Source organism: Nycticebus coucang, chromosome 2 (assembly GCF_027406575.1).
Source record: "Nycticebus coucang isolate mNycCou1 chromosome 2, mNycCou1.pri, whole genome shotgun sequence".
Lineage (NCBI taxonomy): Eukaryota > Metazoa > Chordata > Mammalia > Primates > Lorisidae > Nycticebus > Nycticebus coucang.
The window spans coordinates 26,441,096-26,456,843 of NC_069781.1; the positions used below are offsets into that span (position 1 = coordinate 26,441,096).

The 15,748-nt window shown below is 40.8% G+C and overlaps 1 protein-coding gene across 5 annotated transcripts in view; it reads left to right on the forward strand.

Annotated features, from left to right (window-relative positions):
- The window catches only part of ECPAS (Ecm29 proteasome adaptor and scaffold), a 161,563-nt gene that overhangs the window by 116,941 nt on the left and 28,874 nt on the right, over positions 1 to 15,748 (forward strand). For all 5 annotated transcript variants that reach the window (XM_053565955.1, XM_053565937.1, XM_053565964.1 and 2 more), the window contains 10 exons: positions 3,026 to 3,171; positions 3,595 to 3,649; positions 4,658 to 4,772; positions 5,744 to 5,812; positions 7,742 to 7,859; positions 8,146 to 8,313; positions 10,525 to 10,604; positions 11,514 to 11,619; positions 12,848 to 12,895; positions 13,727 to 13,848. In XM_053565955.1, coding sequence (XP_053421930.1) covers positions 3,026 to 3,171; positions 3,595 to 3,649; positions 4,658 to 4,772; positions 5,744 to 5,812; positions 7,742 to 7,859; positions 8,146 to 8,313; positions 10,525 to 10,604; positions 11,514 to 11,619; positions 12,848 to 12,895; positions 13,727 to 13,848 — 1,027 coding nt within the window. The remainder of the gene's footprint in view (positions 1 to 3,025; positions 3,172 to 3,594; positions 3,650 to 4,657; positions 4,773 to 5,743; positions 5,813 to 7,741; positions 7,860 to 8,145; positions 8,314 to 10,524; positions 10,605 to 11,513; positions 11,620 to 12,847; positions 12,896 to 13,726; positions 13,849 to 15,748) is intronic.

Sequence of the window (15,748 nt, forward strand, 5' to 3'; positions counted from 1 at the left end):
GAAGGATGAGAATGTTGAAAAGCAAGAAGGGATAAAAGAAAGAAGGAAAAGAAAAGAAAGAAAGAAAGAAAATAGCGAAAGGATAGGGGGGTATGTAAAAGGGAATATTGACAAAAAGAAGAGAGGCACAGAAAGAGGGAGACGGATCAGTATAGGTATACAGCAGGATACTTTGACACAACCTTGAAAAAAACCCCAACATCTGGGGGTGCCTGGTTGGGTGATTCCATTGAGGTCAGCAGCTCTTTGCTGACCTTATCGGACATAGTACCCCACCTCCACCAAGTAGAGAGGAAAGACAAAAATGGTATAAATCAAACCAAAACAAGCAAACATAAAACTTTATGGGATAAAATTGGGTGAAAAACCAAATAATATGGGTAGAAACACTAGCAAAAATGAAGTTCTAATTATTGAAAAAGGCAGCAATGGGAAATTGTATTTAAACTAGATAAATGGATACAGAAAAGAAAGAAAAAAAAATCTGTACAGAAAAAGTTGAAATTAGAAAAAAACAAACAAAACAGCAACAACAAAATAAAAAACAAACCAACAAACAAAAATAACCAAAAACAAAGCAGTATATATATCTTGTTGAATATTGTCTGGGCAACAGGTGGTCTTCTGGGCTATGAGATGTTAATCACGATGCTGATGGGAGTGGACGCCTATACTGATTTCTCAAACCCCACAGGTTGGAGACCCTAAATCTCTCTTCAGCCATCTTAAAAGGCACTTTAAACTTCTAAACTTGGCTAAGCAGAAGCTTTCCCAGGAAAGCACTTGTGGCTGGGATAACTGCTGAAGTGGCTATCCACTTACCCCGTGTGCCAAAACCAGTCTCACTCTGCCCCTGAGGGTTAAGGCTGTAAGGCAGCTCAGTCCCCACCTTTAGCCTGCTCAGTCACTAGGTTACTAGCTCCCATCCGATCCTTGCTCTGTGACCCTGAAGGCGGAGCTTGCTGGGTCAGTTCTCTCACAGTGGCTCCCTGCGGCCCACAGCGGTCCACAGCCGAACACTATTATCTCCGTCCGGCTCAGCATCTCAGTCTAGGGCCCTAGAATGCCCAAAGTTCTTCGCACTCCTGCTCAAGCTCTCCCCAAGGCAATTCAACTGAGTGCCAAGTCCAAAAACACCAAAACAGGTCACAGGTAAGGCCTTTCTGATTTGCAGTGTCACTGCTGCTGTACTTACAGCTGTCTGCGGGATTAGACTGATTGAATACATGCAACCACTTGCCAGTTTTCCACTGTTTTTGTCCTCCTCTTGGGGTCCAGAAGTCTCTCACTGACTCCCTGTATCCTCAAAGGGATGATTATAGGCAGATCCCACCAGCCAGAGATGCCTGGAGTCTTATCTCCCCAGACTCACGGTGCCCAGTTGCAGGGAAGCTGTTACTCAGCCGCCATCTTGCTCTCACTCCTATTCGTGAGATTTTTTTTTTTTTTTTTTTGTAGAGACAGAGTCTCACTTTATGGCCCTCGGTAGAGTGCCGTGGCATCAGACAGCTCACAGCAACCTCCAACTCCTGGGCTTAAGTGATTCTCTTGCCTCAGCCTCCCAAGCAGCTGGGACTACAGGGGCCCGCCACAATGCCCGGCTATTTTTTTGGTTGCAGTTTGGCCGGGGCCGGGTTTGAACCCGCCACCCTCGGTATATGGGGCCGGCGCCCCACCGACTGAGCTACAGGCGCCGCCCCCATGAGATTTTTTTTTGAGACAGGGTCTCACTACGTCACCCTGGGTTCAGTGCCGAGGCGTTGTAGCTCACAGAAACCTCCAACTCTTGGGCTTAAGTGATTCTCTTGCCCCAGCCTCCCAAGTAGCTGGACTATAGGCGCCTGCCACAACGCCCAGCTTATTTTTGGTTGTAGTTGTCATTACTCTTTGGCAGGCCTGAGCTGGATTCGAACCCACCAGCTCCAATGTATGTGGCTGGCATTTACCCACTGAGCTATAGGCGCCGACCTAGGAGGAATGAGATTTTAGCCTCACTGGGGACATTTGGTAATGTCGAGACATGGGGGAGGGTGGGTACTACCAGTTTCCAGTGGGTAGAGGCAGCAGAGGGCTGCCAGACACCCTGTGGCAGACAGAACAGCTCTCCACAGCAAACACTAACCCAGGACAGCTCTCCATGGCAAACACTAACCCAGGACGGCTCTCCACGGCAAACACTAACCCAGGACAGCTCTCCACGGCAAACACTAACCCAGGATGGCTCTCCACGGCAAACACTAACTCAGGATGGCTCTCCACGGCAAGCACTAACCCAGGATGGCTCTCCATGGCAAACACTTACCCAGGACGGCTCTCCACAGCAAACATTAATCCAGGACAGCTCTCCACGGCAGACACTTGTCCATGATAGCTCTCTACAGCAAATACTTACCCAGCACAGCACTCTATGGCAAACATTAACCCAGGACGGCTCTCCACGGTAAACACTAACCCAGGATGGCTCTCCATGTCAAACACTAACTCAGGACAGATCTCCATGGCAAACTAACCCAGGACAGATCTCCACGGCATACAATTACCCAGGACTTACCTACTCTCCACGGCAGACTTACCTAGGATGGCTCTCTATGGCAAACAGTTATCCAGCCAAAATATCAGTAGCAGTGAGGAGGAGAATCTGTGAAGTAATAATGGAAAGGAGAGGAACAGTATGGTAGCTGAAGGAAGAAAGTGAAATGAAAAGAGGTTTTTTTTTGTTAGTTTTTGGATAGAAAATGAGAAGGATCTAGTAAAGAAAGAAAAATTTGCAGAGATTAGACCAAGTGGGGATAATTTTTCATTCTGGAGAGCTAAAGTTACCTGAGTTCCTTGGAAAGGTTATTTAGCTTATGCTAGTTTCTGTAGTGAACCATTATTGATTCCTGCAGCAATTTATTTAAACACCACAGGCATTGGGATTTTAAGATGTTATGGGATTGTTGTATTGAGTAAATGGTGATTTAAACTTAATCTTCTCGGGAAACTATATTGAATTATTTTATTATTTTTCTTTGCTTTTCCCCAGGAGCCAAAGTGAATGATGTGGTCCCATGGGTGCTGGATGTGATTCTGAATAAACATATCATCAGCCCCAATCCACACGTGAGGCAGGCAGCCTGCATCTGGCTCCTTTCCCTTGTGAGGAAGCTAAGTACCCACAAAGAGGTGAAGGTAAGCCATGTTCTGTGTGTCATCAGCTCTGTGGTGGAAACCACAGTTTTTATAAGTGAAAGGTAGGTAGAAAAGCATGTGAAGGTAAGAGTCAGTAACAAGTAGCAGATATTTTGAAATAAGTTGTACATAAAGGAATGAAAGATGATGGCCTGATAGCTACTGGCTGTAAGATGATTCCAAACTTGAAGGTAGAAAGTCAGAAGTGCTAAGGATGGGGAAGCACAGATTGGACAAGAGGGCAGCTCGCATGCATCAGAGTACCTGTTAGTGCAGGTAGTTTGGACCCCTTGCAAAGCTGAGAGAGGAACACTGTGACTGCCTTGAGTTGTAAGACTTTAAGTCTCACACCCTGAGAGCTAGATTCTTACTCTTCCAAAGAGGTGCAGTTTCAGTATTCTAATGCCTCTTTTCTTTTTTCAGTCTCATCTTAAAGAAATTCAAAGTGCATTTGTTTCAATTCTATCAGAAAATGATGGTAGGTTGTTGGCAAATACTTGATTTCTAAACTTTATTAAACTTGTATTTTATATTTTGAAAAGTCTGGATTAATGAATGTAAGTCTTTGAGCTATATGCTAAAATAATTAACCTTGTTTGTTAACATGAAGGGTAAGCATTATATTAGTGGCTAAAAAATAAACAAAATTTCTGGTTAGGGTATAGAAAACTCAAATTATTTCTTATTTATTTATAAATTAGAATGAGTTCTTCATCTTTGTATTTAAAATGGAGCTTCTTTAACATTAGTGTCTCTGCTAAGTAATAGTTTTCATCTGTGTCTGGTTACTTTTCCTCTCTGATTTAAACTAAGAGACAGTGGATGTATATATATTAGACATTTGAATAGTACTGTTTTCTTCTTCTTTTTTTTTTTTTTTTAATAGAAATGGGGTTTGGCCTCCCAGAGTGCTAGGATTATAAGTGTCAAGCACTGCACCTGGCCATTTTTATATTTTTAATAGAGACAGGGTCTCACTCTTGCTCAGGCTGGTCTAGAATTCCTGAGCTCAAGCAATCCACCTGCCACAGCCTCCCAAAGTGCTAAGATTATAGGTGTGAGCCACCACACTCAGCTTAAATAGTAGCTTTGGTTTATAACTTGTTTTAAACATATGGTCTTATACTGACTTTTTGTTTTTAAATAATTAGGTGTGGGTATATTGAAATCCTGTTCTCGCAGTCCATGGATGTGCTCTCACTGTGCACTGTTCACTGACCCTGCGGAGGTCCATCAGTGTTGCCTTAGTTTATGAGTTGGATCTTCTGTGAATGTAGTTTTCAGTTATAGTGACTTGTGTGGTCTTGTGTCTACTGAGATGATTTAAGATGTTTCTAATAAAATAGGCAGATTGATGCTGTTTTTATATGTTTACTTTGATACCATTTTAGATTAATGTTGATACAACTTTTTAAAATTTTTGACTTGATAGCCAGCAAGCACATTTTTCTTAAAGTAATATACTTTTGTTTGACTTTTTTTATAGAGCTTAGCCAAGATGTTGCCTCAAAAGGCCTTGGGTTGGTTTATGAACTAGGCAATGAACAAGATCAACAAGAATTGGTTTCTACACTTGTTGAAACACTTATGACTGGGAAAAGGTATAGTGATGAAAACGTTAGATTTGAATACATAAGGCAAGTCTATGCACATACTGAGAATATGCCCTGGAAGAAGGAAAATTTAACTTTCTGTTTTTGTACTTATTAAGCCTTTTCTAAATTGCAAGTCAGTGATTGTTATGTTGTAATAGCAGTTTATTATTCCGATGTATACTCTTTAATAACATACAATTGTTTACACTTTGAAAGTTGAATGGTCCCAGACAACTAATGCATTGGATTAGAAATACATCATAATTACTGTTGGCTAAATGAAAATTAAGATGTGGAAAAGAAACTTACATATTGTGCATAGTCTAATCTGTCAAAACTATGTGAAGGGAAATTATTCCCTCTCTCTTTATTTATTTATTTATTGAGATAGTGTCTCATTCTGTTGCCCAGGCTAGAGTACCATGGCATCCGCCCAGGTCTAGGCAACTTCACATTCCTGAGTTCAAGCAATCCCCCCTGCCTCAGCCTCCTTAGTATCTGAGATGGTAGGCACATGCCACAATGCCTGGCTAACTTTTTCTATTTTTAGTAGAGATGGAGTCCTGCTCTTGCTCAGGCTGGTCTTGAACTCCTCAGCTCAAGAGATTGTTTTGGGCTTCTCAGTGCTAGGATTACAGGTGTGAGCCACTGTCTTGCCCAGGAAATCATTCTTATAATTGTTTGCTGCTTTATGTTGCCTTCCTGATAGGCAAGATAGTTTTTAATGTGTGACATGTAATTCAGTGTATATTTATATGAGGATATCTTTTATATCTATTAATTAGTTCATTCTGGATCTCATCTTACAAAAATCCCAGCCTGATGGGAAAGAATAGTTGACTTTAATATTTTGCACATTAGGATACTTGATAGGGAGTTCAGTTTTTTCAGTTTGCAAATGAATTATATCCATTGGGTGGATACTGATATAAATAGTTCAAGGCTAATTTAAATTCTTTTTTTTTTTTTTGTCTTAGAATTAAACATGAGGTTTCTGGAGAGACAGTGGTATTTCAAGGGGGAACTCTTGGCAAAACGCCTGATGGGTAAGTGTGCCAAATTCAGAAATCCACGAATGAAATGCTGTGAACATCTTTTCTCTGCGTGTGAGTGTGTAATACTCAGTATATACCAATAACATTTATTATCTTGTGTATTGTATCTTTTATGTCTTGTAATTGCAGAAGTCAAATGTGACTTGGAGTATTGCAATTTTAATAGTTTTTTTCTTTCTTAAAATGTGTACACGTTTTTGGCACCCTCTGGGTGTACATGTATGTGTGTGTATAACATATATGTATGTTAGTCTGGTAAACAGGGTGGTCATGAAGTCTTAGGAAATGTTGTATATTGGTGGAAGGAAAAAAACTATGGAGAAAGCCTTAAATGTGAAAAAAGTCTTAGACTGAGTGTTCTGGGAAACAGACTCTGAGATGGACATTGTGTGCTGGTGTATTGAGGAGTGGCCTGGGGATTACCCTTGTGCAAATTCCCCAATTTACCTTGTGCAAATTCCCCAATTTACCAGATGCAGGGTAAGGCTGCTGAGTAAAGGCAGGGCAGAAGTGCTGCTGAAACCATAGTGAATCCTGATTTCTCAAGGAACTCTGGGCTGGCATGGGATGGCCAGGCGGCCAGGCAGCCAGCATGCAGCCTGGGCCTGTATGCCCCCGCATTAGGCCATAACTCCCTCTAGTGACTAGCCGTGGGTGATGGCTGCTGTGTGGGAGGCTGTGACCCTGGGCTCTGAGAGCAGCTGTGGGAGATTGAGTAGGCTGGGAGTTGTCAGTCTAGGGGCCGGGAGGGAGAGAGGCTGGAAGCATAACTCAGCACCCTCCCCTAGTTTTTTGGTAGGAGCAACTCTTATTTTAGTGTTCACTAACTTGGCATTTTAAATGAATTCCTTGAGCTTTGCCTCTGTAACCATCATTGCGTTGTGATTATAGTGTTAGGTTTCCTGTGAGTATCATCAGGTTGGCCACACCGTGGTGTCTCGTACAGCCCTGCGAGACACTGTAGTGGTTTGTCCCCTAGCTCACTGATTGCACATCAGTCTTTTTCATCCCCCTGACTTTGCTTATAGACTCCCGAGTTTTTAAAAAAGTTTGCATTTGTCACAGAATAACACAAAGTGATCAGATATTTGAGCAAATATTATTTGTTTAGAGGAAAATTAACAGGTCTCAAAGAAGTTAGCAGAATTGGGATGGTCTAGTTTATTTATTTTTTATTTTTTAGAGACAGAGTCTTACTTTGTCATCCTCGGTAGAGTTCTGTGGCGTCACAGCTCACAGCAACCTCCAGCTCGTGGGCTTAAGCAATTCTTTTGCCTCAGCATCCCGAGTAACTGGGACTACAGGCGCCCACCACAACACCTGGCTATTTTTTTGTTGTAGTTTGGCTGGGGCCGGGTTCAAACTCTCCACCCTTGGTATATGGGGCTGGCACCCTACTCATTGAGCCACAGGTGCCACCCCAGGGATGATCTAGTTTAGAAAAGACTTAGGAAAGACAGATGTCTTCATATGACTTTCTTATGATTATAAGTGATTTGTTTATAGTGAAGAATTATTGAGTTGGGGTGGCACCTGTGGCTCAAAGGAGTAGGGCGCCGGCCCCATATGCCAGAGGTGGCAGGTTCAAACCCAGCCCCAGCCAAAAACTGAAAAAAAAAAAAAAAAAAAAAAAATTATTGAGTTGCTTTCCAAGGTGATGAGGGCTCTACTCCATTGGGAGTTGCAGGTCCATTTGGGTCATTTAGCAGCAGCAGTATAAAGGGGCTTAGGAATTGTTGGTAATCAAATTAGGTGATTTTTTAGATTCTTCTCAACCTGGTTTGGTTATGATATAGCTCAATAATAGAAATTGAGTGAAAATGTAATTTTAAAATGTCCTATTAATATTGATGTAATTTTTGTTAGACTGGAGATAGATAAATATATTATTGCATCCTTTTTTTTGTTGTTGTTTCCAAGCCAGGGCCTTTCTACTTACAAGGAGCTTTGTTCTCTGGCAAGTGATCTTAGTCAGCCAGATCTGGTGTATAAATTTATGAATTTAGCTAATCATCATGCAATGTGGAACTCTAGGAAGGTAAGTTACTATCACTGGATGGTTTTTATTTGTTACTTCCCTGTAAACCAAACATGCTACATTGCAAAATGCAAAATGCATTTTATAAAAGTCTATGCCTGATTAGAGACAAACTACCACAGAGCAACTATTCCTGATCGGTAACGCTGGGATACCTGATAAATCAGGCTGTCTTTAGGGATAGGTTTGTTTGGGAGGGAGAATTTTGTGATCCTTACATTTAACGTGTTAATATTTTACTACAGCACGTGTGAGAGAGTCACTTCATCTCTGTTACTGTCTTTAGGGTGCTGCTTTTGGTTTTAATGTCATCGCTACCAGAGCCGGAGAACAACTGGCTCCTTTTCTGCCTCAGCTAGTTCCTCGACTTTATCGTTATCAGTTTGATCCCAACCTTGGCATTCGACAGGCCATGACAAGTATTTGGAACGCATTGGTCACCGATAAATCCACGGCAAGTATCTGTGAACTGGTTGTCAGGAAAATGCTGTAGCTTATCTCAGGTCGTGTACGGGACCCAGTGCTTGTCTTCCTTACTACTTTGTATATGTATTTGTGTAAACAAATGACTTTCTTCCATTCCATGTTTTCTTCCTCCTTCAAAGGTTATCATGGATGTTTATAGCAACATTTATGGAAATCTCCAAAATGGAAACAATCTGAATGTCCATAGGGTAGATGGTGAAGGAAATGAATGCATTTTCTTACAAATGGAATACTAAGTATTGATAGGTGCTATTGATGCAATGGAGAGTGGGTCATAGTCCCTTCTCCATGGAATTCACTTAGTTGGGGAGACAGATAAGGAAGCAGCCAGTTACTGTTTTGCTTTCTCTCTTGATTCCCTCTCACTTGACTGTTTATCATGTTCTGTCCTACTTTCAGATGCTAAGATTTCTCAGGGCTTAACTCTGAGTATCTTTTGCTTTCTCGCAGTTCCAGGGTGTATAAGTGATGAGCTTATTGTTGTTGTTGTGATGAGCTCCCAGACTCACACTTCTGGTCCAGATGGGACTTGTGCTCCAGACTTTCATGTGTACCTGCCTGCTTGACATCTTCACTTGGGTGTTACTACAAGACACCATCCAGAACAGGGCTTAAAAAACAACTTTCTCCTTCGTTTATCCAAGCCAGAAAGCATGTCATCTTTGATTTGTGTTTTCATCTCAACATTACCCCACATTGAATCTAGTAGCAAATTTTGCTGCTTTTGCTTCTGGAGTATTCTGTGAATCCACTCTCTTCTTTCCTTTACTCTTTCCTGATGAACAGGAGCTCATCATCTTTCTTTTCTCTTTCCCTTCTTTATTTGTTGCATAACAGCAAAAGTGATATATATATATTTTTTTTTAAATGCAAGTTAGATCATGCCATTTTGGGTTAAAATCCTTCAGTGGCTTCACAGTTTACTTTAAATAAATTCTGTGATCCTTTACATGCCTCACAAGTCCCTGCACATGATGTGGTCCTTGTTTCTGTACGTGGCATTTGAAGGTTCATCTTTGAAGGCTCAGTGAGTTCTGTTTGCTCTAGGAGGGCATATGGTGCCTCCAGGTCAGCCAAGGGTTAGCAGGCCAGTGGGCTTTATAGATCTAAGGTGAAGGCACAGGCCTCAGGCTCTCAAGATCTGAATGTCATCTCTGTGAGCCACAGGTGTAGATGATGTCAGCTACGGAGAATGTTTAGAGAAGCAGAACTTAGGCAGATAGCAGTTTGTTCGTTACCTCTCTGTCTTGGTTTTCTTGAATATAAATGAGAATGACAAAACCTGGCTATAAGAGTAAAAGTAGAAAAGTGGTTAAGTTCTGAAGGTCTCTGGATCAGTGTAAAAACTTGAGTCTATCAATTTGTCGTTATTTACCAAGTTGGTAAGTGTATATCAAAATAGAACAGAGGCTTGCAAGACAAGACTCATCTTTCATTCTCAACAGCTTTGAGGCAGACACTGTGCGAGGCTTGGGGATCCAAAGATGAGTGAAACCCTGTTCCTGCCCTTGAGGGCTCCAGTGTAGTAGAGCAGTGCAGTGACCATGGCGTCTGGTAGGACATATCCTCAGAACGTGCTGTGGGAATACACCTGGGCCAGATGCCTTTGAGAAAAGGATATCTGATTTCAATCTCGAGGGACAAGTAGGAGTTAGCCAAGCAGGTAGGACAGGTAAGTGTATTGCAGGTAGAGGTAGTGTGTGCCAAGGAATGGATGTGAGATAGAACATGACACTTTGGGGCCAAAGGAGTCACAGCAGGCTTTGTGTGGTGTCCAGGTGATTGGACTTTAGTCTCATGCAATGAGGAAAATAAGCACATGAAGTGTGCATTTTAGAAGGATTATTCTGACAGCTTAGACTGACCAGAATGGGAAAAGATTTATGGGCCAAGAGGCTTAGAGAGACATTTAGACGGTTAAATCCAGAAACGTGGTCATTGTGGTAAAGAGGTGAGTACAGGCAGTCTCCTGGTTATGAACCAGTTATGTTCTGTAGGTTTGTTCTTAAGTTGAATTTGTATATAAGCCGGAACAGGTGCATTTACCTACTACTTCTAATAGCCCTTATTGGCAAGTGTTAAGTCGTATATCAGTTGGGTGTTTGTAACTTGGGGACTGCCTATAATTTGACTATTGATGGATTTTGCATTTTAAATTTTATCCCTTTGCTTTCATTAGGTGGATAAATATTTGAAGGAAATTCTTGAAGATTTGGTGAAAAACCTTACAAGTAATATGTGGCGAGTTCGAGAATCCAGGTATCATTTTTGGGAATATAATACTAGTCAAATCAAACTGAGTCTTTTTTCATTCAACTTTGCAAGTTTTATACTTTGTACAAAAGGAATAAATTAAAGGTACTAAAAAGCATATTTATGGTTGCTCAAGTAAGGTAATTATTTTTTTAATTTCAAAGCTAGTCAGTTGTTTTCCTAAGTTTTCTAAAATTTATATAAATGTGAAATAAAAGAAGCTAAAAGATTATTTGTTGGTAGACATCAACATATATTTATATGCTATTATGACTTTGTATTATAGCACTTACTTATAAGCACAAATTAAATTTAAACAGTGCCTGATATATGCTTTCAGTGTGCTGCACCCTTGCAGTGTGCTGGGCCCTCAACATTTTATGCTATTGAGTAAAATGTGATGTATCATCTCAGAGGGATTGTATTATAGTTGGGAAAAGCAAGCGTTTCATGGTGTTTTTTTTTTTTCTTTTTTGAGATGGAGTCTCATTATGTTGCCCTTGGTAGAATGCTGTGGTGTCACAGCTCACAGCAACCTCCAACTCTTGGGCTCAAGCGATTCTCCTGACTCAGCCTCCTAAGTAGCTGGGACCACAGGCACCTGCCACAACGCCTGGCCATTTTTTGTTGCAGCTGTCCTTGTTTTAGCTGGCCCGGGCTGGGTTTAAACTGCCAGCCTCGGGGCATGTGGCTGTCGCCAAGCCCCTTTGGTGGTTGTTAATGCCATATGTACATGTGATATATTTGAGGTATATTTGAGGCATCAAGACAATAGGCATCTTGCCTTGGGGTAGGGGGTTAGGGCTAGAATTATAGGTGGAATCCGTATTCTTATTTGCTGCAGATGTTTTATAGTAAAATACTGAACTTTCTTGAGCATATTTGAAGCCAGATTATTTATTTATTTATTTGCAGCTGTTTAGCTTTGAATGATTTATTGAGAGGACGACCTTTAGATGACATCATTGATAAACTTCCAGATATTTGGGAAACACTTTTTAGAGTGCAAGATGATATCAAGGTATTATCAAAATAAATCTACATTTCTTTATAGAGTAATTTAAACTGGAATTGTTAAAATATGCATGTTATGTATGTCAAAATTCCGTATCCAGACAATTTTAAGAGTTTTCCCGCAAAGTTTCAGTCTTAATGTGTCTGCAGGATTGAGTATCCATAGATCTAAATTTAATTGACTTAGAAAAAAAAAGCACCTATACCCTGACTTTCTTCCAGTAGAGAGCTCATGATGCTATAGGACTAGGGACAAATAACAGTTTTTTCTTTTCTTTCTTTTTTTTTTTTTTTTTTTGAGCCAGAGTCTCACTATGTTGAGACTGTGCTGTGACAGCTCACAGCAACCTCCAACTGGGCTTGAGCAATTCTCTTGCCTCAGCCTCCCAGTAGCTGGGACTATAGGTGCCCGCCACAATGCCCAGCTATTTGTTGTTGTAGTATTTGCATTTGCTGTTTGGCAGACCCGGGCTGGGTTCGAACCTGCCTGCTCTGGTGTATGTGGCCGGCGCCCTAGCGGCTGAGCTACAGGCGTCAAGCTGGCAAATAACAGTTTTGAAAAAGTACATAATATTTGTTCTTTAATATTGATTGCATAAATTGAACTAGTCATTCCCCCCAAATGTGACCAGTACTTCTGAATTTTTCCTGGACAGTCCAAATGTTAAATATTTTGATATTTTGCCAGTATAATTAGGCACTTTACTTTTGCCCTTCTTCCTGCTTTATCCACTAGAGATCAAGTCTTTTGGAATTCTCACATATTTATATATTTGCTTTTGGAATACATTTAGTTTCTGAATGTTATACTTAATGTACCTCTGGTCTCTTTAAATGGTGAGCTTAACATAAAACTTTCACTTGACCCTGAAGAGCACGTTACTCCCATAAGCCAAGCAAGGCAGTAAAGCCTTTTACTCTTACTATTGCTTACGTTTATGTGTAAATCTACCTTTCATGTCTGTGAGGTTGGCAAGATGTTTAAAACTAAGTAGCCAAAGTTTTCTAAGGTCAAATAGGTCACACTTAATGTTTAAAAATTAATAATATGGTATTGTAACATGTTCCTTGATGGGCAGAGAACCTAGTGAGACATTTTCTTTTTTTAAACTGACATTAAAAGTTGATGTATTTCATATTCTGTGTAGAGTCTGAGGCAGTGAAATCGCGAATTATAGGGTAGATGATACTAAAACTCTGTAACTTGTGTGATGCCACACTTTTCTCGTTTTTAGGAATCTGTACGAAAAGCAGCAGAACTAGCTCTGAAAACTCTGAGCAAGGTGAAAACTCCTATCTTTCATTGGGGGATGAGATGGGGCATGGTTTCCTGTGAACATGAAATGATAGTTGCAGTGTAGCTGCCCTCATGTTTTGGTTCATTACTTTTACAACGAGTGGGAAAGTCGGTGTTATGGAATCCTGGAGTCCTGAACAGAGCACACCTCCGGGTGCGCTCTTTAAATGACAGACTAAACACGAAATGGTCACTTGACTCTGAGGAGCACATTACTTGCTGAGATCAAGCAACATCTGTCTTTCGCTCACTGTTGCTGCGTTTATGTCTGAATCTGCCTTTCATGTCTGTGAGGTCGGCAAGCTTTTTGAAATAAAATAGTCCGCACTTGCACTTGATTTTGTGATATATCAAGGACCTTCACATTCTAGTTGCAGAACTCTTGTTGCACAAAGTCACATTGTTAGTAAGTAGTGGAACTGGGTTTTAAATCAGATGTTTCTCATTCCAGATTGTCCTTGATCCTCTATTGTGCTGCAACTCAGAATTATTGGTGATGATGACGATGACAGTTTAAACCTTTAAAGTGCTTATACATTTTCTTGTTTCACCTTCAACTGTTTTGTTCCACGTTTCACAAATTAGAAGACTAAAGTTTGGAGAGTAAAATGCATTTTTTACTCCAGATTGACTGTTTAGTTATTGGCAGACCTAGACTTAATGCCAAACCTCATTCCTGTGTCTCTCCCTATAGCATTGTAGGAAGTAGATTCACTTACTCTTCTGTGGGTATGTGAAGTAGAAAGTCTTTTGTCAAATGAACGCTTCATTGGGTGAAAGGTCAGTTTCACTAATGTCCATGCTCTTTGTATGTGAGGTTTGTGTGAAAATGTGTGACCCTGCCAAAGGAGCAGCTGGCCAGAGAACCATCGCTGTCCTTCTGCCTTGCCTTCTGGACAAAGGAATGATGAGTCCTGTGACGGAAGTTCGAGCCCTCAGGTGTGGATCAGTTGATGACATGAGTATATTGAATTTGCTCTGTTTCTAGCCATTCAAGGTTAGATGCTTGAAAATACGGAGAAAGAAGTTGAAGAGAATCCATTGAGGTGACCTTGGATCATTTGTAAAAGTTGGGAGTTAGAATGTTTCTGCAGAAACATCCCCATGGGGCCTTGGTTTTGCCCAGCATTCTGAGTTCATTGTATTTTGTATTGTCAGTGGTGGCTGCTTCTCCCAGCAAGCACGTTTCCTCATGCACAGATCCTTAAGAGCTCGCTTGTTGGTTATAACACTTGGTAATGCTGTTTCACAGATTATTATAGTTATGATTACCACCTGTAACAATGAACTATTCAAAAAATAACGTGTATAATTTTAGATATATATGGGTATCTGAAGTTAAAATACTCAAAAGATAGACTTATACTTTTAGGTATTTATGGCTATTTTAGGTAAAAATCAAAACACAAATTCTAGTTTGTGTGGGGTTTTTATTCTTAAACTAAAATATTATCTTAGAACTTTATTTCATCCATTTTTATTTTACTCTTAAAACTAGAATAACATATAATAGTCTTAATGGTATTTTTGGTAACTAGATAGTTAATGAGCACACATTCTTTTTAGAAGGATTCAACAAAAGCAAAGGCATGATATGATTAAGATGCCACTGTTAGGTCATCCTCAGTAAACTAAGCTAGGTGCTGATCATTAGTTATCCCTAAATCCACTGGGTGAAAGGCTGGTGAGAACTTAGTAGTGGTTCATGCCACCCAAACCTGCAGGTCACTCCCACCTGCACAGAAAGATAGCCACATGTTCTACACACCCTGATGTGATAGAACAGGATGTGTACTCTACTGTCTGAGAAGGATTTTTGTTTCTTAAAAAAATTGAAACTGAACTTGATTTAGTCGCAGATCTGTGCAGGGAACAGAGGAACATGTTAAATAACATGACTGGAATGCAATCAGTGAGGACAAATAAATACAAATAAAGAGGAGGAAGGGGACTGTCAAAGATTCAAGAAATGTAGTAAACTGCAGTGTGTGTGGGAGCTTTGAGTCCGGATTCAGACAAACGAGTGCTTCAAGAAATTCGCTGAACAATCATGGAAATTTGGTTATTGTATATGAAAAATATTTTTAAAGTGTGAAAATAGTATTAAGATAAAAGTCTTTGTCTCTTAGAGATATATACTAAACTTCAGTTCTGGGATATGCCTCCATATAACAGTCATGTGTCACTTAGTGACAGGATGTGGTCTTAAGAAATGGGTCATTCTGGGGCGGCGCCTGTGGCCCAGTGGGTAAGGCGCTGGCCCCATATACTGAGGGTAGCCGGTTCCAATCCGGCCTCGGCTGAACTGCAACCAAGAAATAGCCGGGCGTTGTGGCGGGCGCCTGTAGTCCCAGCTACTCGGGAGGCTGAGGCAAGAGAATCGCCTGGGCCCCAGAGTTGGAGGTTGCTGTGAGCTGTGTGATGCCACGGCACTCTACCGAGGGCCATACAGTGAAACTCTGTTTCTACAAAAAAAAAAAAAAAAGAAATGGGTCATTCTGTGAACATTGTAGATGGTACTTACACCCACCTATATGGTGTTGCCTACTGCACACTTAGGCTCGAGGGTACAGCCTGTTGCTCCCAGACTACAGACCTCTACATGTTACTGTATTGAATACTGTATGCAGTTGTGACACAATGGGAAGTTATTTGTGTATCTGACCATAATCTAAATGTAGAAAAGGTACCTATGATGTTCCAGTGGCTGTGATGTCGCAAGGTGGTGAGACGTTTTCAGCTCCATAAAGGCACACTTTACTGCTGCTTTGCTGTTGGCACAGTTGGTTATAGTTTGAAGGTTTGTGGGAGCCTCGTGTTTAGCAAGTCTAACTGTGCA